Below are 16,556 nucleotides of genomic sequence, written 5' to 3'. Positions count from 1 at the left end.
TACTTAGTATATCTAATTATATATATATAAATATATATTTATATATACATAACGTGTATATACATACATACATATCCTATATACATATGTACACACACGTTATTTATTAAAAATTTATAAAGAAAATCATAACAATATATTCGCATGAACATATAAAAAACTGCATTTGGAATTAATCAAATTTGTAATGAGTACGATAAAGAAAATCTTTATAATTTTAAATCTACGTGTAAAATTTTCTTTATCAAAAGATTTACTTTTAATTTAAACAAAATTTATTTCAACTATGAAAAAATTTAATATATGTATAAGGTCTTTTTATTACATTATCTATGAAGAATAAATATTAAAAATTAATATGTATTTTTATAAATATTTATTTGTGAGAACCCTATAACCATTCATTGTAAAAAATGTCAAATATTATTAATGCGATATTGGAATTACATCTCTTGTTCTTCATTATTATCCATATAACCAGACGGTGTGCTGAAATCTCACGAAAGGAATTGACGACATGGCTTTATAAAATATGCAATTAAAAATATATTTTTATTTTCATACAATATCTTCATATAAATATTCTATTTCTTCTAATATTAAATATTTATTTTTTACAAAAATTTATTAAAAAATTTTCCCCTCGAAAATGTACAAGATTGGAAATTATGCTTTTGAAAAGTGGAAATGATACTATTATAATATGTGTGGAAGAAATTTTCCATCGTTACCCGAAATATGAAAGACTTTTAACAATGTAAATTATACCACAAATACAATTTTATTTTTAAATAAATTCTATGGATTTGTAACAGTATCGATATAAAATAAAAATTTTGTTAATCAGAATTTTTAAGTTTTTAACAATTCAAAAATTTTGAAAACTTGTATTTTTTCAGAGACAGATGTGTAGAGTGTGGTCATTCTGTGATGTTTATGAAATACATATTAAAAGCATTAGCATTCAGTAAAGAGACAAAATTGAAACAGCAGTAAAACTATGAGTAATCTTAAAATTCTATTTACACATTTTCTAATCATGCTTTTGTAGAGTAATATGCTTTTAAATTTAATTTTAAATATAAGTATAAAACACTTATAACTATATAACCTAAATGTTGTATTATAACAGAATTTCAAGAGAGACTTATGATTTCTCATCCAAAAATATTTTAGAAGTCTTACCAATACATAATTTATATTTCCCCATTAATGTGCTCAGAACAGTATGAATCGAACCGGTTGTCAAAAAATTGATAATGATAAAAAAATGACTAGTGTTAAATACAACTCCAATAATATAATTACGTATGCACAATTGAACAATGTTTATCTTTTTTACTTTGCATAAAAAATATCAAACAAATAAAATTATTAAAATAAATTAAATCTATAAAAATATACATCTTTGGCAATATAAAAAAATAAATACATGTCAAATATTTAACTAAAGAAACATAAATTAATTTAAAGAGATTTAACACAACAGCACTAGAATAATATCTAGATTTTCAATTTTTCACAAAAAAAAAATTTTTGGTAGCACCATAAGTTAGGTGTAAATAATATTTATCAATTTTTAATACATTACATATAATGAGTTTTGTAACATGAAGATGAGAAATTCACAGTTGATGAGATTCAATAAAATTGAAAATGCATTTGGCTGAAGTTATATCTAACCGATTTAATAGTGTCAGTGAGGCGTTGAAGCCTAACTGATTGAGTATTATTAATTTTAAAAGGCATAAAGTACTTTTAACACTAAAACTAGAAATGTGTTCTCACGTATGACAATAATTCCGATCAATACTAATACATCATTCAGTCTTATTTATATTAGTAAGTATTATAAAAAAAATTGTGGAGCAAATAAGAATTATCACGTACAACAGTGTTCTACTGCGAAAATTAAAAAAATAAAGCTATGTTTGGAAAATTGGTACCAATTATTTTATTGTGTGCACAAATTCGGTACTTCACAAATGAAGGAATGGATTATGATATATAAAATATACAATTGACATGTCTTTTTATTAATGTTAATTATAACATTCCCAAGGTTCTATACGCTAAATAAGAAATAATAGTAAAGATTATGTTAATGCTTTTTTGATGTAGTTTATTTATATTTTATTTTTTATTCTCAATAATGTGACGTGTTTTCTGTTACAATAAATAAATAATTCAATTTTAGGTAAATTTCCTTACTATTCAGATTAATTTGATATATTCACAAGAACAAATTTTTGATATTGGGAATAATATATGTAAAATAAATTGCATATGCATGTATTTAGAGAAAGAAAAAAAAATGGTAAAAATACGTCAGCAATATCGGAAGGACCATATAATATTATATATTTGGCTTAAACTTTAATAAACAATTAAGAATAAAAATAACATTATGTATAGACAATTTACAATTGTTTAAACCCTACGAGAAATTTCTCATTGATCCTATTTAGCTAAAGGTCACATTATGAAATCTCTCCTAAAAATCTAACACATTCATAAGAAGCACTTTTTAATGACTGAATATTAGAGTTATAATCTATATATTTGTAGAGTTATATTTGTCATATATGAATATATTATTTTTATATTTATGAATTTTGAATAAGTAACCTAGAATTCTATTATCAAATCATTACAAATTTCTTGTAATATAAATATTATGAAAACTTAATGTATAAAGTGATGACTATACATCAAAACTTAGATTAATTTATAGTACTTTTAATATATTCAGTTCAACTAATATTACAGGCTGCTTATGGATTATAAGTATTTACATTATGATTTGCAATGTATTAAAAAATTACTATGTATGTATATGAATAAATTTGAAATTGGAAACAAAAATTATTTATATGAAATTTGAACGAAATTACAATACATACATATATACAATTGGATGCGTATGTATATTTGAGTATAAAATAGCAGTGTACGTATATTTAATGTATATACAGTACCTAATATTACTAACAATTTGTAATAATTCAACTTTAATCTACATATTTGTCTCAGCTGGGTTAGTAAAAATGCTTCAAGTATAATCCAAATTGCTAGATAATCTGTGACAATACAATTTTCCTATTTTGCACTTCAAATGTTTGAAAGGTGGAAAATGAATTGAATAAAACTGACAAGATTGCTTCAATTTAAATAAATTAATTCTGAAATATTTCAAATTTTGTAAAAAAATGTATACATAAATAAACGCAATTTGTAAAAAAAATTAAAAGCATACGTAATTAATTGTCACAAACTATTTTACATATTATATACAAATATTTTTGTTTTGTGTGAAACCATTGGAAGACAGCATATATGAAAACGATAATATGTAACTATTCAATTAATAATACAAAAAAATTAAGTAATTTTAAAATGCATTGTTTACAAAAATTGTATCATATATATGTATGCTTTGCAAAAAGTGAACAATTTACCGAATTTGAAAAAATCCCACTTAAATTAAAACCATAAAATAATATTTCATTCAAATATTTTATTTAAAAATGTTACGAAAGTTAGAGAAAAGCAAGCTGTAATCTTATTTTTCTGAAAAATATATACATACATAATTGTAATTGTATATACATCCATATATACATACACACATACACATATGTAATTATGATTGTAAATACATTATTAATATGTGTGTTTGTGTCTGTATATGAATAACATATTGAATCATCGTGTTGACAGTTTTAAATGCATACATTTCAAACAGAGGAAACTTGCGACCATATATGTATTATACTATATATATACTTTTTTCTTTAAGTTTCTTCAATAAGTCTTTTTTCTTTATATTTGTAATACGGCAGATAGTACATACATACATATGTGGCTACGGAGGCCAATAGTGCACGTTGATTGATGCTAATACGAACTTCAAGATATTATTAGCAAGCAATATTGTCTTATTTTGTCACATCACATAAGTATATTTAAGATCGATAAATATAACTGCAAGCCGGTGGGGGCGGCGTGTGAGGATGCATGTCGGGCGGGGGGCTGGGGCTGCTGGAAGGAGGTGAGGGGCTGGGACTGCTACCTCTCCCACTACCAGAACAAGATTCTGAGCCACTGCTACGTTGAGACACTGAAATTCGTAAGATTTAATTTACAATACCATTTACGGCGATTTAATAAAATTGTATATGCACAAATGTGTATTTACAAATGTTTATGATTAATATATTATACCCAACGTATGGTGGTGGTGAGTAGTGGAGCGATGCGTATGGTGGTTTCCAGGCATGGGCTCCCCCCTAACATCCGCCCCACTTGTTTCTCAGAGGTAAACTTTTTTAACACTGCGTGTTGTAGAGAAACCATCGTTTCCACGCCTATATCCATCTCCCTGAAACATTAAAATTATATGAGTTAGCGTTAAGAAGGCTCAACATTGGGCACATTTCGAAAGCACATGCTACCTGATGGGAACGAAGTGTCCCAAAGTTATCGCGATCTTGTCTATAACCAGCAGGTCCATCAGGTTGCTGAAATTGAAAAAGTGTTTCGGCATGTGGATGATCTGAATGTCCAAGATGAGATGGGTGAGCGGGATGAGCTGGATGGGGGTAGGGGGGATGAGGAGCTTTTCGTAAAGTACTGCGCGGTGAATGTGGTGCTTTCAATTGACCACCCGGTGGGACTAATACAGGTTCGGCATATGTTACTTCTTCCACTTGTGACAGTAGTTTCGGCTCTGCTTGAATTCTAAACGGCAACAAGGCAGCATTATGAATGCACACGTTAAATAAAAGTATTCAAAAATTTGATCAATTAAGTAGATTACCTATTAATATTTTGTCTCTGTTCGAAATATTCATATTCCGTATCAGGATAAGGTAAGTTGTCATCTTCATCTTTATGACATTTTCTGCCACAAACATATCCGGCAACAAAACCAACGGCGAGTGCAGCTAAAGCACCTGCAGCAACAGCCAATGCCAATGTTTCAGCTGAATATGCTGAAGGCAACGAATCAGCCGCTGAGACAGCCGGTCCTAAGAATAATAATATAGCCATTAAATATGTGTTGGACTTTGGAAAGCGTTCAATATTATTTTAAAAATGTATGTATGTATGTACCTTCCGCTGGTGTATTAGTAAATTCTTTATCTTGCATGATATTGATAACTTCCCCTCGAGTTTGTTCTTTACTTGGACGTTGTAAGTCATTATATTTAGATTGAGTGGAACTCAAGCCGCCAACGCTGCCAGCATCTTTACCCAAAATTTTGCCTATAATCATGATATTAATATTTTTTGAATATTACAATATATTTAAAAATAATACAACTAATAACTAGTAGGTACATACAAAATGTGAAATTAAAAATAAATTGAAATTATCATAGGATATTATGATATAAAATAAATTGATTTACAGATGACATAGTATGAAATTTGTAGTTACTTTGTGGGCAAGCTGCATGTTGTCCAGTTGATACACTTTGATAGAAATTATTTTCATCCAACAATTGAGGTTCGACTGCTTTGCAACGACCTGCTATTTTGTCCCATGAGCAATATGGATCTTGAAGAGCTACGCACTCACTAAATTAAAATAAAAAAAGTTAATTTCACAAATAATAAAAAAAAGAAAGTATTCATATATACATATATTCATAGTGTGATGAAATTACCTGCAAGATTTAATTTTGTCAGAATTACACCTGTGAAGTTTGAGAGATTGAACTTCAGAGTCTGATACTGCGATAAGACGATCACCACTAGACCCTGGACCAGTGCCACGGACAACTGACAGTGAACGCACCGGCTCCTTCAAACCAAATACTTGCAGTTCTTCAATAACGACGGGATTGACACCGTGTACAGAATCGGCAGAATTTGCATTTATGGCTTTAATAACTTTACCATTATCTAAAACAAACAAATCGTGTTAAACGTGTATTAAAATGAACTAAGTTTTTGGGAGAGCATCCGAGACATACCTGTTCCGATAAACAATACATCATATGTCTTTCCACCGGGAGTTTTTACTTGTGGGTCTACAGATATTTGTGTAAAGCGATAGCTGAAATTAAAAATTGGATTATATAATTGGATCGCTTTGAATAATGACAATTCTAATAACGGAAAATATTATATTTTACCTAAATGGTGAGCTGAGTGCTGATATCACAACAATGGGTTCCCCAAAGAAAGATGGAACAGATTCGTCCATGAGAGGATGTGCTCTAATAAAATTTAATGTTTGATCTGGTAAGTTACTAGAATCTTCTCGACATGATCCGGGACGAGGTTCAGGAACCTAAAATACATTTCATAATAATCAAATGATGGGATAATGAAAAAAAAAGAAATGTTTTAAGAACATCGGCAATCTTACTTTAGCACTATTTACGGCCAACCAATTGGTATTTATTCCTGTTTGTTCTTTGAAATTGCCTTCGAATGTATCTGAAATATCTTGCAAACTGAAAGCGCAAACAGCACTTCCTGATATACTGTTTGGTGGAGTCGTAAATGTACCGTAAACGAGATGAGCTGCAGTGCCACCATATTCACCTTCGACGATATCAGTAGTCGATTCTGTAAAAATATATGCATATTGATTATTATTAGTATCCAAAACACCATAAAATGCGATTGAATTTTAAATTCACTTACGAATTTCGTTGAAGTAAAAAGGAAAATCTCCAGGTACGGAGCAATTCAGACGCGACTTGAGGAAAGATGTCCATCGGTGTCTGAAGCGATGTGGTCCACCTTTATCTTGTTTACATACGCGACCAACTCTCGAGAAAACACTCTGCAATTGATAATAAATTTAAACAATCGATTATTGTTTCTGACGTAATTAAGAAATATTGTAGTAAAAATGTATCACATTAGTTTTATATTTATTATTATACATAAATAATGCGTGACAAATTTCATTGTCCCCAAAGCATAGCGACTTTAATAGAGAGTTTTATGACCGAAATGTAATAAAGAAGCTATAATATATTTCGGGCGTATTTCATAAAATGGGGATCAAGCGAGCCTCGAAGCTCGGGGAAAATATTCACGTGTAATATTTCGTCTCGAGCGGCAGTGTGGAGAGAAAATGAGGTTTGATAAAAAAATGGCAGCGCAGGAGATAAGTGAATAGTTTGCTCGCTCTGCTCTCTCCCTCACTCAACCTCAACCGCCCCGCCCAACTCCTGCATCCATCCAGGATCTTCAGCATGAAAATAGACTTCTCAGGAAGCCCTCAGAAGGCATGCGAAGGGATAGGGGATGGGGCGTGTGAAGAAAGCCGGTTGTTTACCGCCACTTTCGGCCTCGACTCGCACAACTTGAGTGCTATCCAGTATCGATTTACATGAAATAGGCGATGGGAAATATGCGACTCGGAGAGCTTTTTTCAGAGTGAAAGGAGGGAAGAAAAAAAGAGGAAAAACTGTAGTCAAATCGCGCCGGATCTCAGGTGATTCGAGGGGGATGCAAATTACAAGCGAAATCATCCACGACGAAGGACTTACAAGCGTCGACGTCGTTAGAGGACAACGCTCTGCCAAAATGTATCCTACGAAGGTGTTGTGTTGAGTAAAATGCCGTGTCTTCTGTTCCGGTGATTCTACACAACGACGTTTTAATGCATGTAATATACATTTACATATGTATATATGTATGTACGTTACACTAAATTGGTGAAATTCCTCATGTATATGCAAATAATGCTCAGTTTATAAACGGTTACAAGCCTGTTTGTTTATTAATTTATTTGAATCGAAAAAAAATAGTATTCAACAATATCGATATCATCGTCATAGAAACTTTGGTTTATTTTCGATGCTCCCACCAAAATCTTACATATGTAGTTACATACAAAATCTCATCTCTTTCGAAATTATATATTAAGATAAGCAATGGATTTCATCTATGAAAATTGATGAACCCAGCAATGAAAGAAGTTCTATGAGAGATTTGAATTTGTTATTAAAGCATTAAACAATTGTTGCAAACAACACACACACACACAACAAATATGTACATAATAATGTGCATGAAGGAACGGATACTCGTCACCCTAATGATTAAATGTCTACTTGTACAAATAGATGCAACTTTTATTGCACTTATTTGCGCGTAAGTGTTAAGAGGGCTGTATACCCGAAACCTTAATTTTGTTTCCGTTCCTTTCTTCGATATATATATTGAGTGAATGCGACAATATATATGTCAAAATACATATTGAGTGAATGCGACAATATATATGTCAATATACATATTGAGTGAATGCGACATTTGCGCTTCGACCAGATAATAGTTCGATAGTATTTTAAATCGATAAAATCGACGTTTCGTATTCTCCAGTTTTCTCCTCCGAAACTGGACCAATTTAAAAAAAAATCATCATCGGTATGAGAAAGATATTTTGTATGTTTGTGTGCTCGTATTTTTTTAAAAATCAACCGTTAAATAAGCACGCTGGACTCTTTTCGTGGGTGTAAAAAAGAGGCGATTTTATAGATGTTTGGCGGCTCTTAGCTCCTATAAAAAAAATAGCTAATCAAAAAAATAAAACCACAGAAACATGCCTATGATAGATATCCATAGCATATTAAAAAATAATTTCTCTAGTGCCATAATTGAGGAAGGGAGAAGTGTAATACGTTTGTATGGACAAGTCGCTGGTGTCCAGCCTTCTTAAAGCACTATTTTACTTTGTAAAATAGTGTTTTTTTTTATTAATACAACAGTCAAATATTGAATTTAAACCAATATCGTAGTGGTTAATTTATTATACGAAAATAAATATATTCACGAATAAATTAGTAAGGGAAAAAGTTTGAAGAGATGCGATTTGAAATTCTGAATTATTTACTGACCTCGGCGAGCGAGAACACCTTTAAGTGCTTACCGAAAAGTTGTAATTCAATTCGACGTCGGGCTAAGTGCTGGCGTTGCTTTTTGAGTTCGGACCGAGAAAACAAACCAGCCGAGCCGACTATTGAAATTAAGGAGAGGGAAAAAAATTGCGCATTAAGTGCCCAATGGTCGTAAGGAAAATCCAAGGAAAAACTTTCATCGTAAGAGTACGGTGGCCAAATCGCACAAAAACAAAATGATCGATCATGTGCGAGATCAGGTAGTACAGATTTGATTCGAAGAATAATTTCAATGAAATAAAACTGCGTTGCGTGACGCCACAATTAATAAAGACATTAACTAATTATACAGGGGAGCCGATAATAACAGCGTAAGCGAATTTGTTATGTGTAAAAAGCATCGATTAAAATTTAAAATGGCGGCATAGGGCGGGATTTGTTGGTGGCCTGGTGTCAAACTTCCGGTGACAACAGCGAACACCCCTATAATCGAAACACTGTCATTAGTTATTCGGAGCGAGGTTATTCAGAACGATGGGGGTTATTAAAGCAAATTCACTTTTAATGCGAGTCTGTTTAACGAAACGACGATAGTCGTCGTCTCTAAAAAAATTAAAGTTTTACATTGAATTATTCAACCTCTTCACTGCGGAAAAGTAGAAAGAAACAACAGTTTGTGCACGCTCTGGTGATTAATTTTAAAGTTTCACAATCGTCAAAAGTTTCCAGAGCACAACGCGCTACTCAAATATTAGCAAAATGGGACAAAAGAGAATATAAGCCAACGAATATTCGACGTACTCGTAAGGTTGAATAGCTTTTGAATTCTCTTTTCGTCTTTGATGGCGAATGTAAATCTCATGTATTTATTATTATGTAATTTGATGTATGTACATATATATATGTTACAGTCGAAGTGTATTTTAGTTGTACATATGTATGTAATATATTCCAACTGGCATTTTAGGTCATTCATATTTGAATACAATTTAACTTTTTTTTACAATTTAAATTTAAAGTTATATCTCTACAAGCCCAAATACACTTTCAATAATATGCGCCAGTTGTAATATAACAGTTGAGTTTTGACAGCTCTAATGAATTTATGAATGATTTAGAATTCAATAATCCTTTAATATTTGCTAGGTATTACTAATAAAGGAAATCAGTACCGTGTAACGATAACTCTAAGAATATGTCCGAAATAAAAATGTGACTTTGCAACTCAATTTACTAGTCGAGAGACGTTTTCACGAAGACCTAACCTCTACATCTAACCTGGTACAAATTTATAGTTTAACTGTATTTTCAGTTGTAATATATTTTGACCAGTTGGAATGTAATTCGCCATATGAATCAAATTACATGGGTTAGACGGAATATATTCCAACTAGTTAACATATATTACAACTGGAAGATACACTTCAACTGTAACATATCATATATAATGCATACAATTATGGAAGTATATTATGTATTAGACATATCGTTTGAAAAATGAAATCTATTTACGTTTTTGTTTTGGGCTTAAGGAAAAATTTATTTAAAATATTTGAAAAAATGTAACAAATTTTAAATATTTAATTATTCAGAAACAAAGGAATTCAGATTTTCGCGGTTGAAAAAAATTTTCTTTTGGTTTCAATTACATATTTGAATTTCTGATTTTTTTTTAAATATCGCAACTTTGCAAAAAGTTAAAAAATAATAATTTCAAGAAAAAATAAATTAAAAATATAACAAAGTTTAAAGTTTTCAACTCGACTGGAAATTATTAATCAATCAGGCAGTATCGATGTTACTTTTCCGGGAGAATGCGATATTAATAACAAACTATTTATTATCATTAAATTTCAATCGCCACAGAATCTCATAAAACGCATAAATTTAATCACCGTGTACTTTAAACATCAACAATGATAACATTTAAAACGATCAAAATTACCTGGAATCACATTGTTCTGAACATGATACATTGTATGTACATATGAATGTACATACGTATCTAAATCAAGAAATCGTGTTGAAGTGACATAATGCGATCGTCATTCGTAGGTACTGGTAGAAAATTTAAAAAGTACTACGTCGTTTCAGAGACACTATACATGAAGTTAAGTGGCCATTACCGTTGTCGAGCGGATGCAGTGTGTAGTAAAATTTTGGCGCTATTTTGGTGCGACGTAAACGTGTAATGCGCCACAGGGTAGATATTAGGGCGTCAGAGATTATGGGCGTTCTTACCTTGCCGCAGTTGATGTACTCGACGGCAGTTTCTCTGAAGAAGAAGTACACGTGTTCCCCTTGAGCCATCGAGCCCACGAAGTTGGGGTCTGGAAATGGGAGAAATGGGTTACTTTTGAATTATCGCTGTATGTATACGACATATTCATCTGCCTTAATTTCAATGAAACATTGGTCGTAAGGAACGGGCAGATGTATAAGTATACACTCACCATTAAGACTCACGGAATCGTATTGTTCTGTTTGTAAAGGTTCACGATATATAATCGGATCCATTCCACTGAAGTCTGCTACCGTTCCAGAGTATAAATTTCCATCTGAAACGATTAAAAGTAAAATTTATGTATAGGTATATTATTAAAAATCACCAATTTTGCGTTTCAAAAGTGAAACTTTTTAGTATTTTAGGAGCTTGGCACCATGTATGATAAATTAACAGTTTGATTTTTATAATTTTTTAAGACAGAGGATAAAAAGAATTCCGTACAGGATACAAAATAAATATTGCGTAAATATACTGTATACATCCAGTGGTGTAGTGCTAAATAAAATAGTAATAGGGCGGTGTTTAATTTTTACAACAACCCTGCTTTTTTCGTTACTTAAAAAATATGCAACTTAATTTTGGTAGTAAAAATATTTATAAAAATATAAAATGCTAATTAACTTGAAAAGTAAATCAAAATGGTCTGAGTAAGTTATTATTTTTTGCAATATAATAATATATAGTTCTGATGATTCGATTTCGGCATCATTCAATGTGTCTATAATTTTTTCAATGGGTTGTTGTTAGGCTGTTTTTTAAAAAAAATTGCATTCAAATGGGCATTTTGAGTGAGGAAATAGTTGTAGTCACCAAATGTTGAAACGGGAGTCTGCTCACAATCTTTGGTATACAAAATTTTATTTGAAATATAAGCAAAAATATTTAATTATACTCAAAAAACAATATTTATATCAAAGTACCAGGGTGGCGACCTGGACCGACCTGGCCCGACTACAGCACTGTATAAATAATAGTAAAATATTAGCGTAGGGCTGCCATAATTATCAAGATATCGATCAGGATGTTTGGGAATTGTATGATATATGTAAAGTAGAATTAAAAAACTCATGATTTCAACTACAGTCAATAAACTTGCAGTTTTCTGCTTGTCCTTGGCCCCCCGCCGCCATTACACCTTTAACTCCCACATTTACTAGTTTTTCTCCAGTTGTTATTGTCCGACTAACTAACTGGTAGATCGAATACTGGGACACGGGGACAGGGGTCTATAAACCGAGACATGTCCCGGTCTACCGGGACGTATAGCAGCCCTATAGTAGCGTGTACAGAGTAGAGAGAGTATGAACGTTTCCTCATTCCCTAAACTTTCGGTTTCACTTAGTAAAAAAAAACACTTCAAAAACACATATGTATGAATACTATATATTATAATTTGACTTACCGACAAATATAGCCGTGGAGTTGTGCGCAGGATTGTAGGGACACATGGCTTGACCCAAGACTTCACCGTCTAGGAAGTATCCATCATTTTTTACGAAATAGTTTCTGCAGATAGGTTTGAAGGCGTTAGTTCCGCATGTCAATAGTGTGTCAGGCTTCTTCATTGCAAGAACTCTTATATAGTTTTGACATCCGTCCTGTAAAAATATAAAAATGTTATCAATAAACAGTGATGGCGCGTTACAGTGATGTTGCGAGCTTAGACAGCACGAGAGATAAAATAGTATACGACTTTACATATGTATCATATATGTACATATGTAATAGTATATGTACATATGTAGGTACATAACATGTATCAGAAACAACACATTGAATGGTAGCGTACGGAAGAGTCGGCTTTCAGTGCCAAAACAATGCGACTGTTGAACCATTTGCATACTTTATTGTGTACCAACGACCATAAACATTATCTGGGCTACGTAGGTCGAATGCCCAAACGCCGAGCGAACGGAATAAATCTCATTTTTGCTGAGCCACACTACTAGCACGAATGTCTCTGGCGCATAAATCAACCGATACAAGATAAAAGGGTTTGTTTCCTTTCGAACGATAATTTGGCGGGAGCTCGCTTTTGCAATATTTCGAGTGCGGCTTCGGGAAATCGAAAATTATTTCCATTTTAATTTTGGGTCGTAACGTGACTGTAGCGAAAAAGGAGGAGATAGTAGGGAGTCCCAATGAAGAGGGGTAGAATTATACAGTTCTCGCTGGTCTCTCCTTATCTCACTGCTGCAATCTTTCTTCGTGCTAATTGCTTTCTGCTCTTCGTTAAGTCTCCCTCTCCCTAGTTACCGACGTTGGTACTTTGGCGTTCTTCCCAATGCCGTAGAGAGGACTACCGAAATGTTTACGATGCTATCAGAGCAAGAATATGGGAAAATATATGCAAAATACATCGTTTGAGTTGTTATCTATGTATGTACATAGATCGAGAGAAAAAATTGTACCAACGATTTATTATATGTATTTATTTTAAAAGGTCGTAAGTATTCGAAGCACGAAAAGTATAAGCTCTCGAATCTTTAATTCTATTGTGTGTTTTTACAAATAACTTGGAAATTAATAAGTTTGTTCTAGAAAATGAACGCAAAGTGTGACCACAATACAGGCCCGCTGTCTTTGTGGGAAAAGAGTAATTTGTTGCAGTAAAAATGTCTGGAGTTTCGATGGTGGGCGCATTATTTTGCGGCGAGAGTTCACGTGCCCTGGGGCCACGAGGCCCTCCCTTCCATAATACGGCTTTAAGGGCAACAAAAGGCTCTTAGGAGGAATTTGAAGGCTTCGAGGGGAACCGGACGTTTGCAAAAGTTTATCCAGATGGTCCATTATTTGGCAACGATCAAATAAAAGCGCTACTTCCTCTCCAGATTTTTATTCTACAACAATTGTATTAGAATACGGAGAAAATTTAACTACGAATACATTTGCCAAAAAAAGTCTATAATATCGAATTTCTTATTTTTAAAAATGTCAATGACAAAAAAATTAAGTGGATTCCTGCCCGCTGTGTTTAATTGTTAAACTACGTAAGCTCCAGCTAAGGATTTCTAACGGAAATGAATATTTTAGAGTTTAGGTGCGGTCGTGCATTGGAATAGGGGTACTGCAGTACTTCAATCAAACCAATTTTTGTATAAAGAAACTATAGACATGCATACATGCAGTACCACCAAAATATTTCTGGCAGAGTTTCTATTTTACAAAGAATTACTTGTTTTATCGTTTCCATTACTATAGGATCTGGTTCTTAAAAGGCGGTAGTGTAAAATGGATCTCGTTGAGCGGTTTAAAACATTGCTTACTGGGTGGAGCGCCGCAACGGCCTTAAAAGACCGTCCCGACACATTATATATTACCAACTTCATCATTCATTATATTCATGTATGCCAACTTAATCCCACATTACATTGTAAAAATAATTAATAAAAGTTTCTTGATAATTTTTTGCAATACTGTGGATTGACTAGGTCACCAGATCAACTAATTATATTGTTACAAAGCGTCATTTTCACTATTGTTACAATTAATATTTAAATATATTGCCATTGCTATCGGATACATATTATAGTATAACGTGATCGGTGTTCGTCAACCACTGGATGGGAGTGCAACTTTGTGCTGAGGTACACGCTGCGTAGAAAGTATTTGGAGGATTTGTTCCGTGTTTCACTCGGAGCTGGCTGGTCGACGGATCAACAATAAACTACCTCTAGCACTACTCGCTACGTCCTCACGCGTACGCTACAATAGTTATAGATTTATAGCGACACATTTTCGTGTCGCGGCTACCGCTAATATGTAGCCTCAGGAATGGGTGTCCGTCATCGCACCGACAGTCAAAAAATCGAAAATGTTCGTTTACCATGCATACATATAAAAAACGGTTAGTATGTATATATATATATATATATATATATATATATATATATATATATATATACATATATCAGTGGCGTGCGGTAAAACTCTCTCCCCCCCCTGTCGTACATCATCACTTAATTTGCGCGAGCAGGATACAAGAGGAACAAGAGGATCAGGCTTTTTCTCCCGTATCCTGCGCGCGCACATTAAACAAGGCTGTATGACAAATAGAGAGATAATTTCACCGTTATATACATATATGTATACATAGTGCCATTTACCATGCACCCTTATTTTTGATCATTCGATTTTCAATCTTTGCCTTCCGATATTTGCTTTTTCGATCTTTTGACTTTCGGTGCCGTGAGGTAGACCACCTCAGGAATACACATACATAATAAAAATTGACTGGTGACATTTTTAGACACGTGATGAAGCTTTAAAATTGGTTTAGCATTCGTTTATATTTTCATGCGGAGTTGTAACAGTATAACAGGCAAAATGCTCTAAAATAACATTAATTTACAAATATACATATACACATGTAGTATATACAGTAAGGATAAAACAATTATTACACGTATATATGTATGTACAATAAGCAGGCTCAATGAGCAATAAAAGTGAAATTAGCGCATAATGTAAAAGTTAAGTGGATGCGTTGCGTACGAATGCATGCAGGGTGATCTTTGGCGCACATCCTCTGTCCCACTCTGGCTAACGGCCGGGGGTGTGACGTGCGAGGGGGAGGCACAATCTTGTCTATTACTGGGCGCATTAGCCGCTTAATGAGTCCATCCATTATTCGTTGCGCCATCAAAGAGAGAGGAGTAGTTATCCTCCGTGCTTCCTTGGCTCGGTGAACACCACCGGTCGTGATGATACCAAATAATTCAGGATTTAACCCTTTGACGGTCGCGCACCGAAACACCCACCCAAGTAATGCAAGATCAAACAACACTGGATTATCGTGGTCACATTTGCGAAGATTAGACAAATTTTGGTTAGACATGACCAAAAAGCTGCGCGTGCGCCATCACTCTATTTATGTGATGATTAGCTTCCGTGAAATATCACCAATAGATATTCGTATGTATGTATGTACATATATGAAGGTATATATTAGAGCTCATTATAATCAATTTGAAAAAACATTTCCGGTGCGAGTTTAATTGGCTTAATTGTCGAGGCCACCACTTTTGATCAAGTCGAAATTCGAAATATTTACAAGGGCGAAACGTTTGTTTGTATCAGCTGACAACTGCACGTAAACAGTAGTAAGAAAAATATTCTTTAGTACATTCTATACGTTCCGTAATGTGTACGTGGCGTATCGAAACATCAGTAACCGACACGATCAATTCATATTATACAACAGTACATGTCAACGAAACGTATTAAACAGAATCGGTTTTCTTGTGGAAATGTTCACGCATCACGTGACGTCACAATAGCAAGTGCAACCGTACTTTTACGAAAGTGCTGACAAGCGCATATTAACATTTTCTGAAATGACATATTGTGAAAATATTGACTCGACGATATGACGCAAGCAATATTGAGCCGTATCATCGCAC

At 33.1% G+C, this 16,556-nt stretch overlaps 1 protein-coding gene across 5 annotated transcripts in view; it reads right to left on the bottom strand.

Moving 5' to 3' along the window:
- Nucleotides 1–2,617: 2,617 nt before the first annotated feature.
- Nucleotides 2,618–16,556, bottom strand: part of Sema1a (semaphorin 1a) — a 306,626-nt gene continuing 292,687 nt past the window's right edge. For all 5 annotated transcript variants that reach the window (XM_077428190.1, XM_077428188.1, XM_077428189.1 and 2 more), the window contains 14 exons: nucleotides 12,557–12,752; nucleotides 11,321–11,425; nucleotides 11,109–11,197; nucleotides 6,661–6,802; nucleotides 6,380–6,582; nucleotides 6,144–6,301; nucleotides 5,982–6,064; nucleotides 5,673–5,910; nucleotides 5,444–5,583; nucleotides 5,116–5,268; nucleotides 4,820–5,030; nucleotides 4,455–4,740; nucleotides 4,225–4,381; nucleotides 2,618–4,120 (listed from right to left, as the gene is read on the bottom strand). In XM_077428190.1, the coding sequence (XP_077284316.1) occupies nucleotides 4,313–4,381; nucleotides 4,455–4,740; nucleotides 4,820–5,030; nucleotides 5,116–5,268; nucleotides 5,444–5,583; nucleotides 5,673–5,910; nucleotides 5,982–6,064; nucleotides 6,144–6,301; nucleotides 6,380–6,582; nucleotides 6,661–6,802; nucleotides 11,109–11,197; nucleotides 11,321–11,425; nucleotides 12,557–12,752 (2,073 nt within the window). In that variant the 3' untranslated portion in view covers nucleotides 2,618–4,120; nucleotides 4,225–4,312. The remainder of the gene's footprint in view (nucleotides 4,121–4,224; nucleotides 4,382–4,454; nucleotides 4,741–4,819; nucleotides 5,031–5,115; nucleotides 5,269–5,443; nucleotides 5,584–5,672; nucleotides 5,911–5,981; nucleotides 6,065–6,143; nucleotides 6,302–6,379; nucleotides 6,583–6,660; nucleotides 6,803–11,108; nucleotides 11,198–11,320; nucleotides 11,426–12,556; nucleotides 12,753–16,556) is intronic.

The sequence above is a fragment of the Arctopsyche grandis genome, chromosome 3 (genome assembly GCF_051622035.1).
Source record: "Arctopsyche grandis isolate Sample6627 chromosome 3, ASM5162203v2, whole genome shotgun sequence".
In the NCBI taxonomy this organism is placed as follows: Eukaryota; Metazoa; Arthropoda; class Insecta; order Trichoptera; family Hydropsychidae; genus Arctopsyche; species Arctopsyche grandis.
Note: the sequence above shows the minus strand (reverse complement) of the source record. Positions and strands in the feature narration are given on the sequence as shown.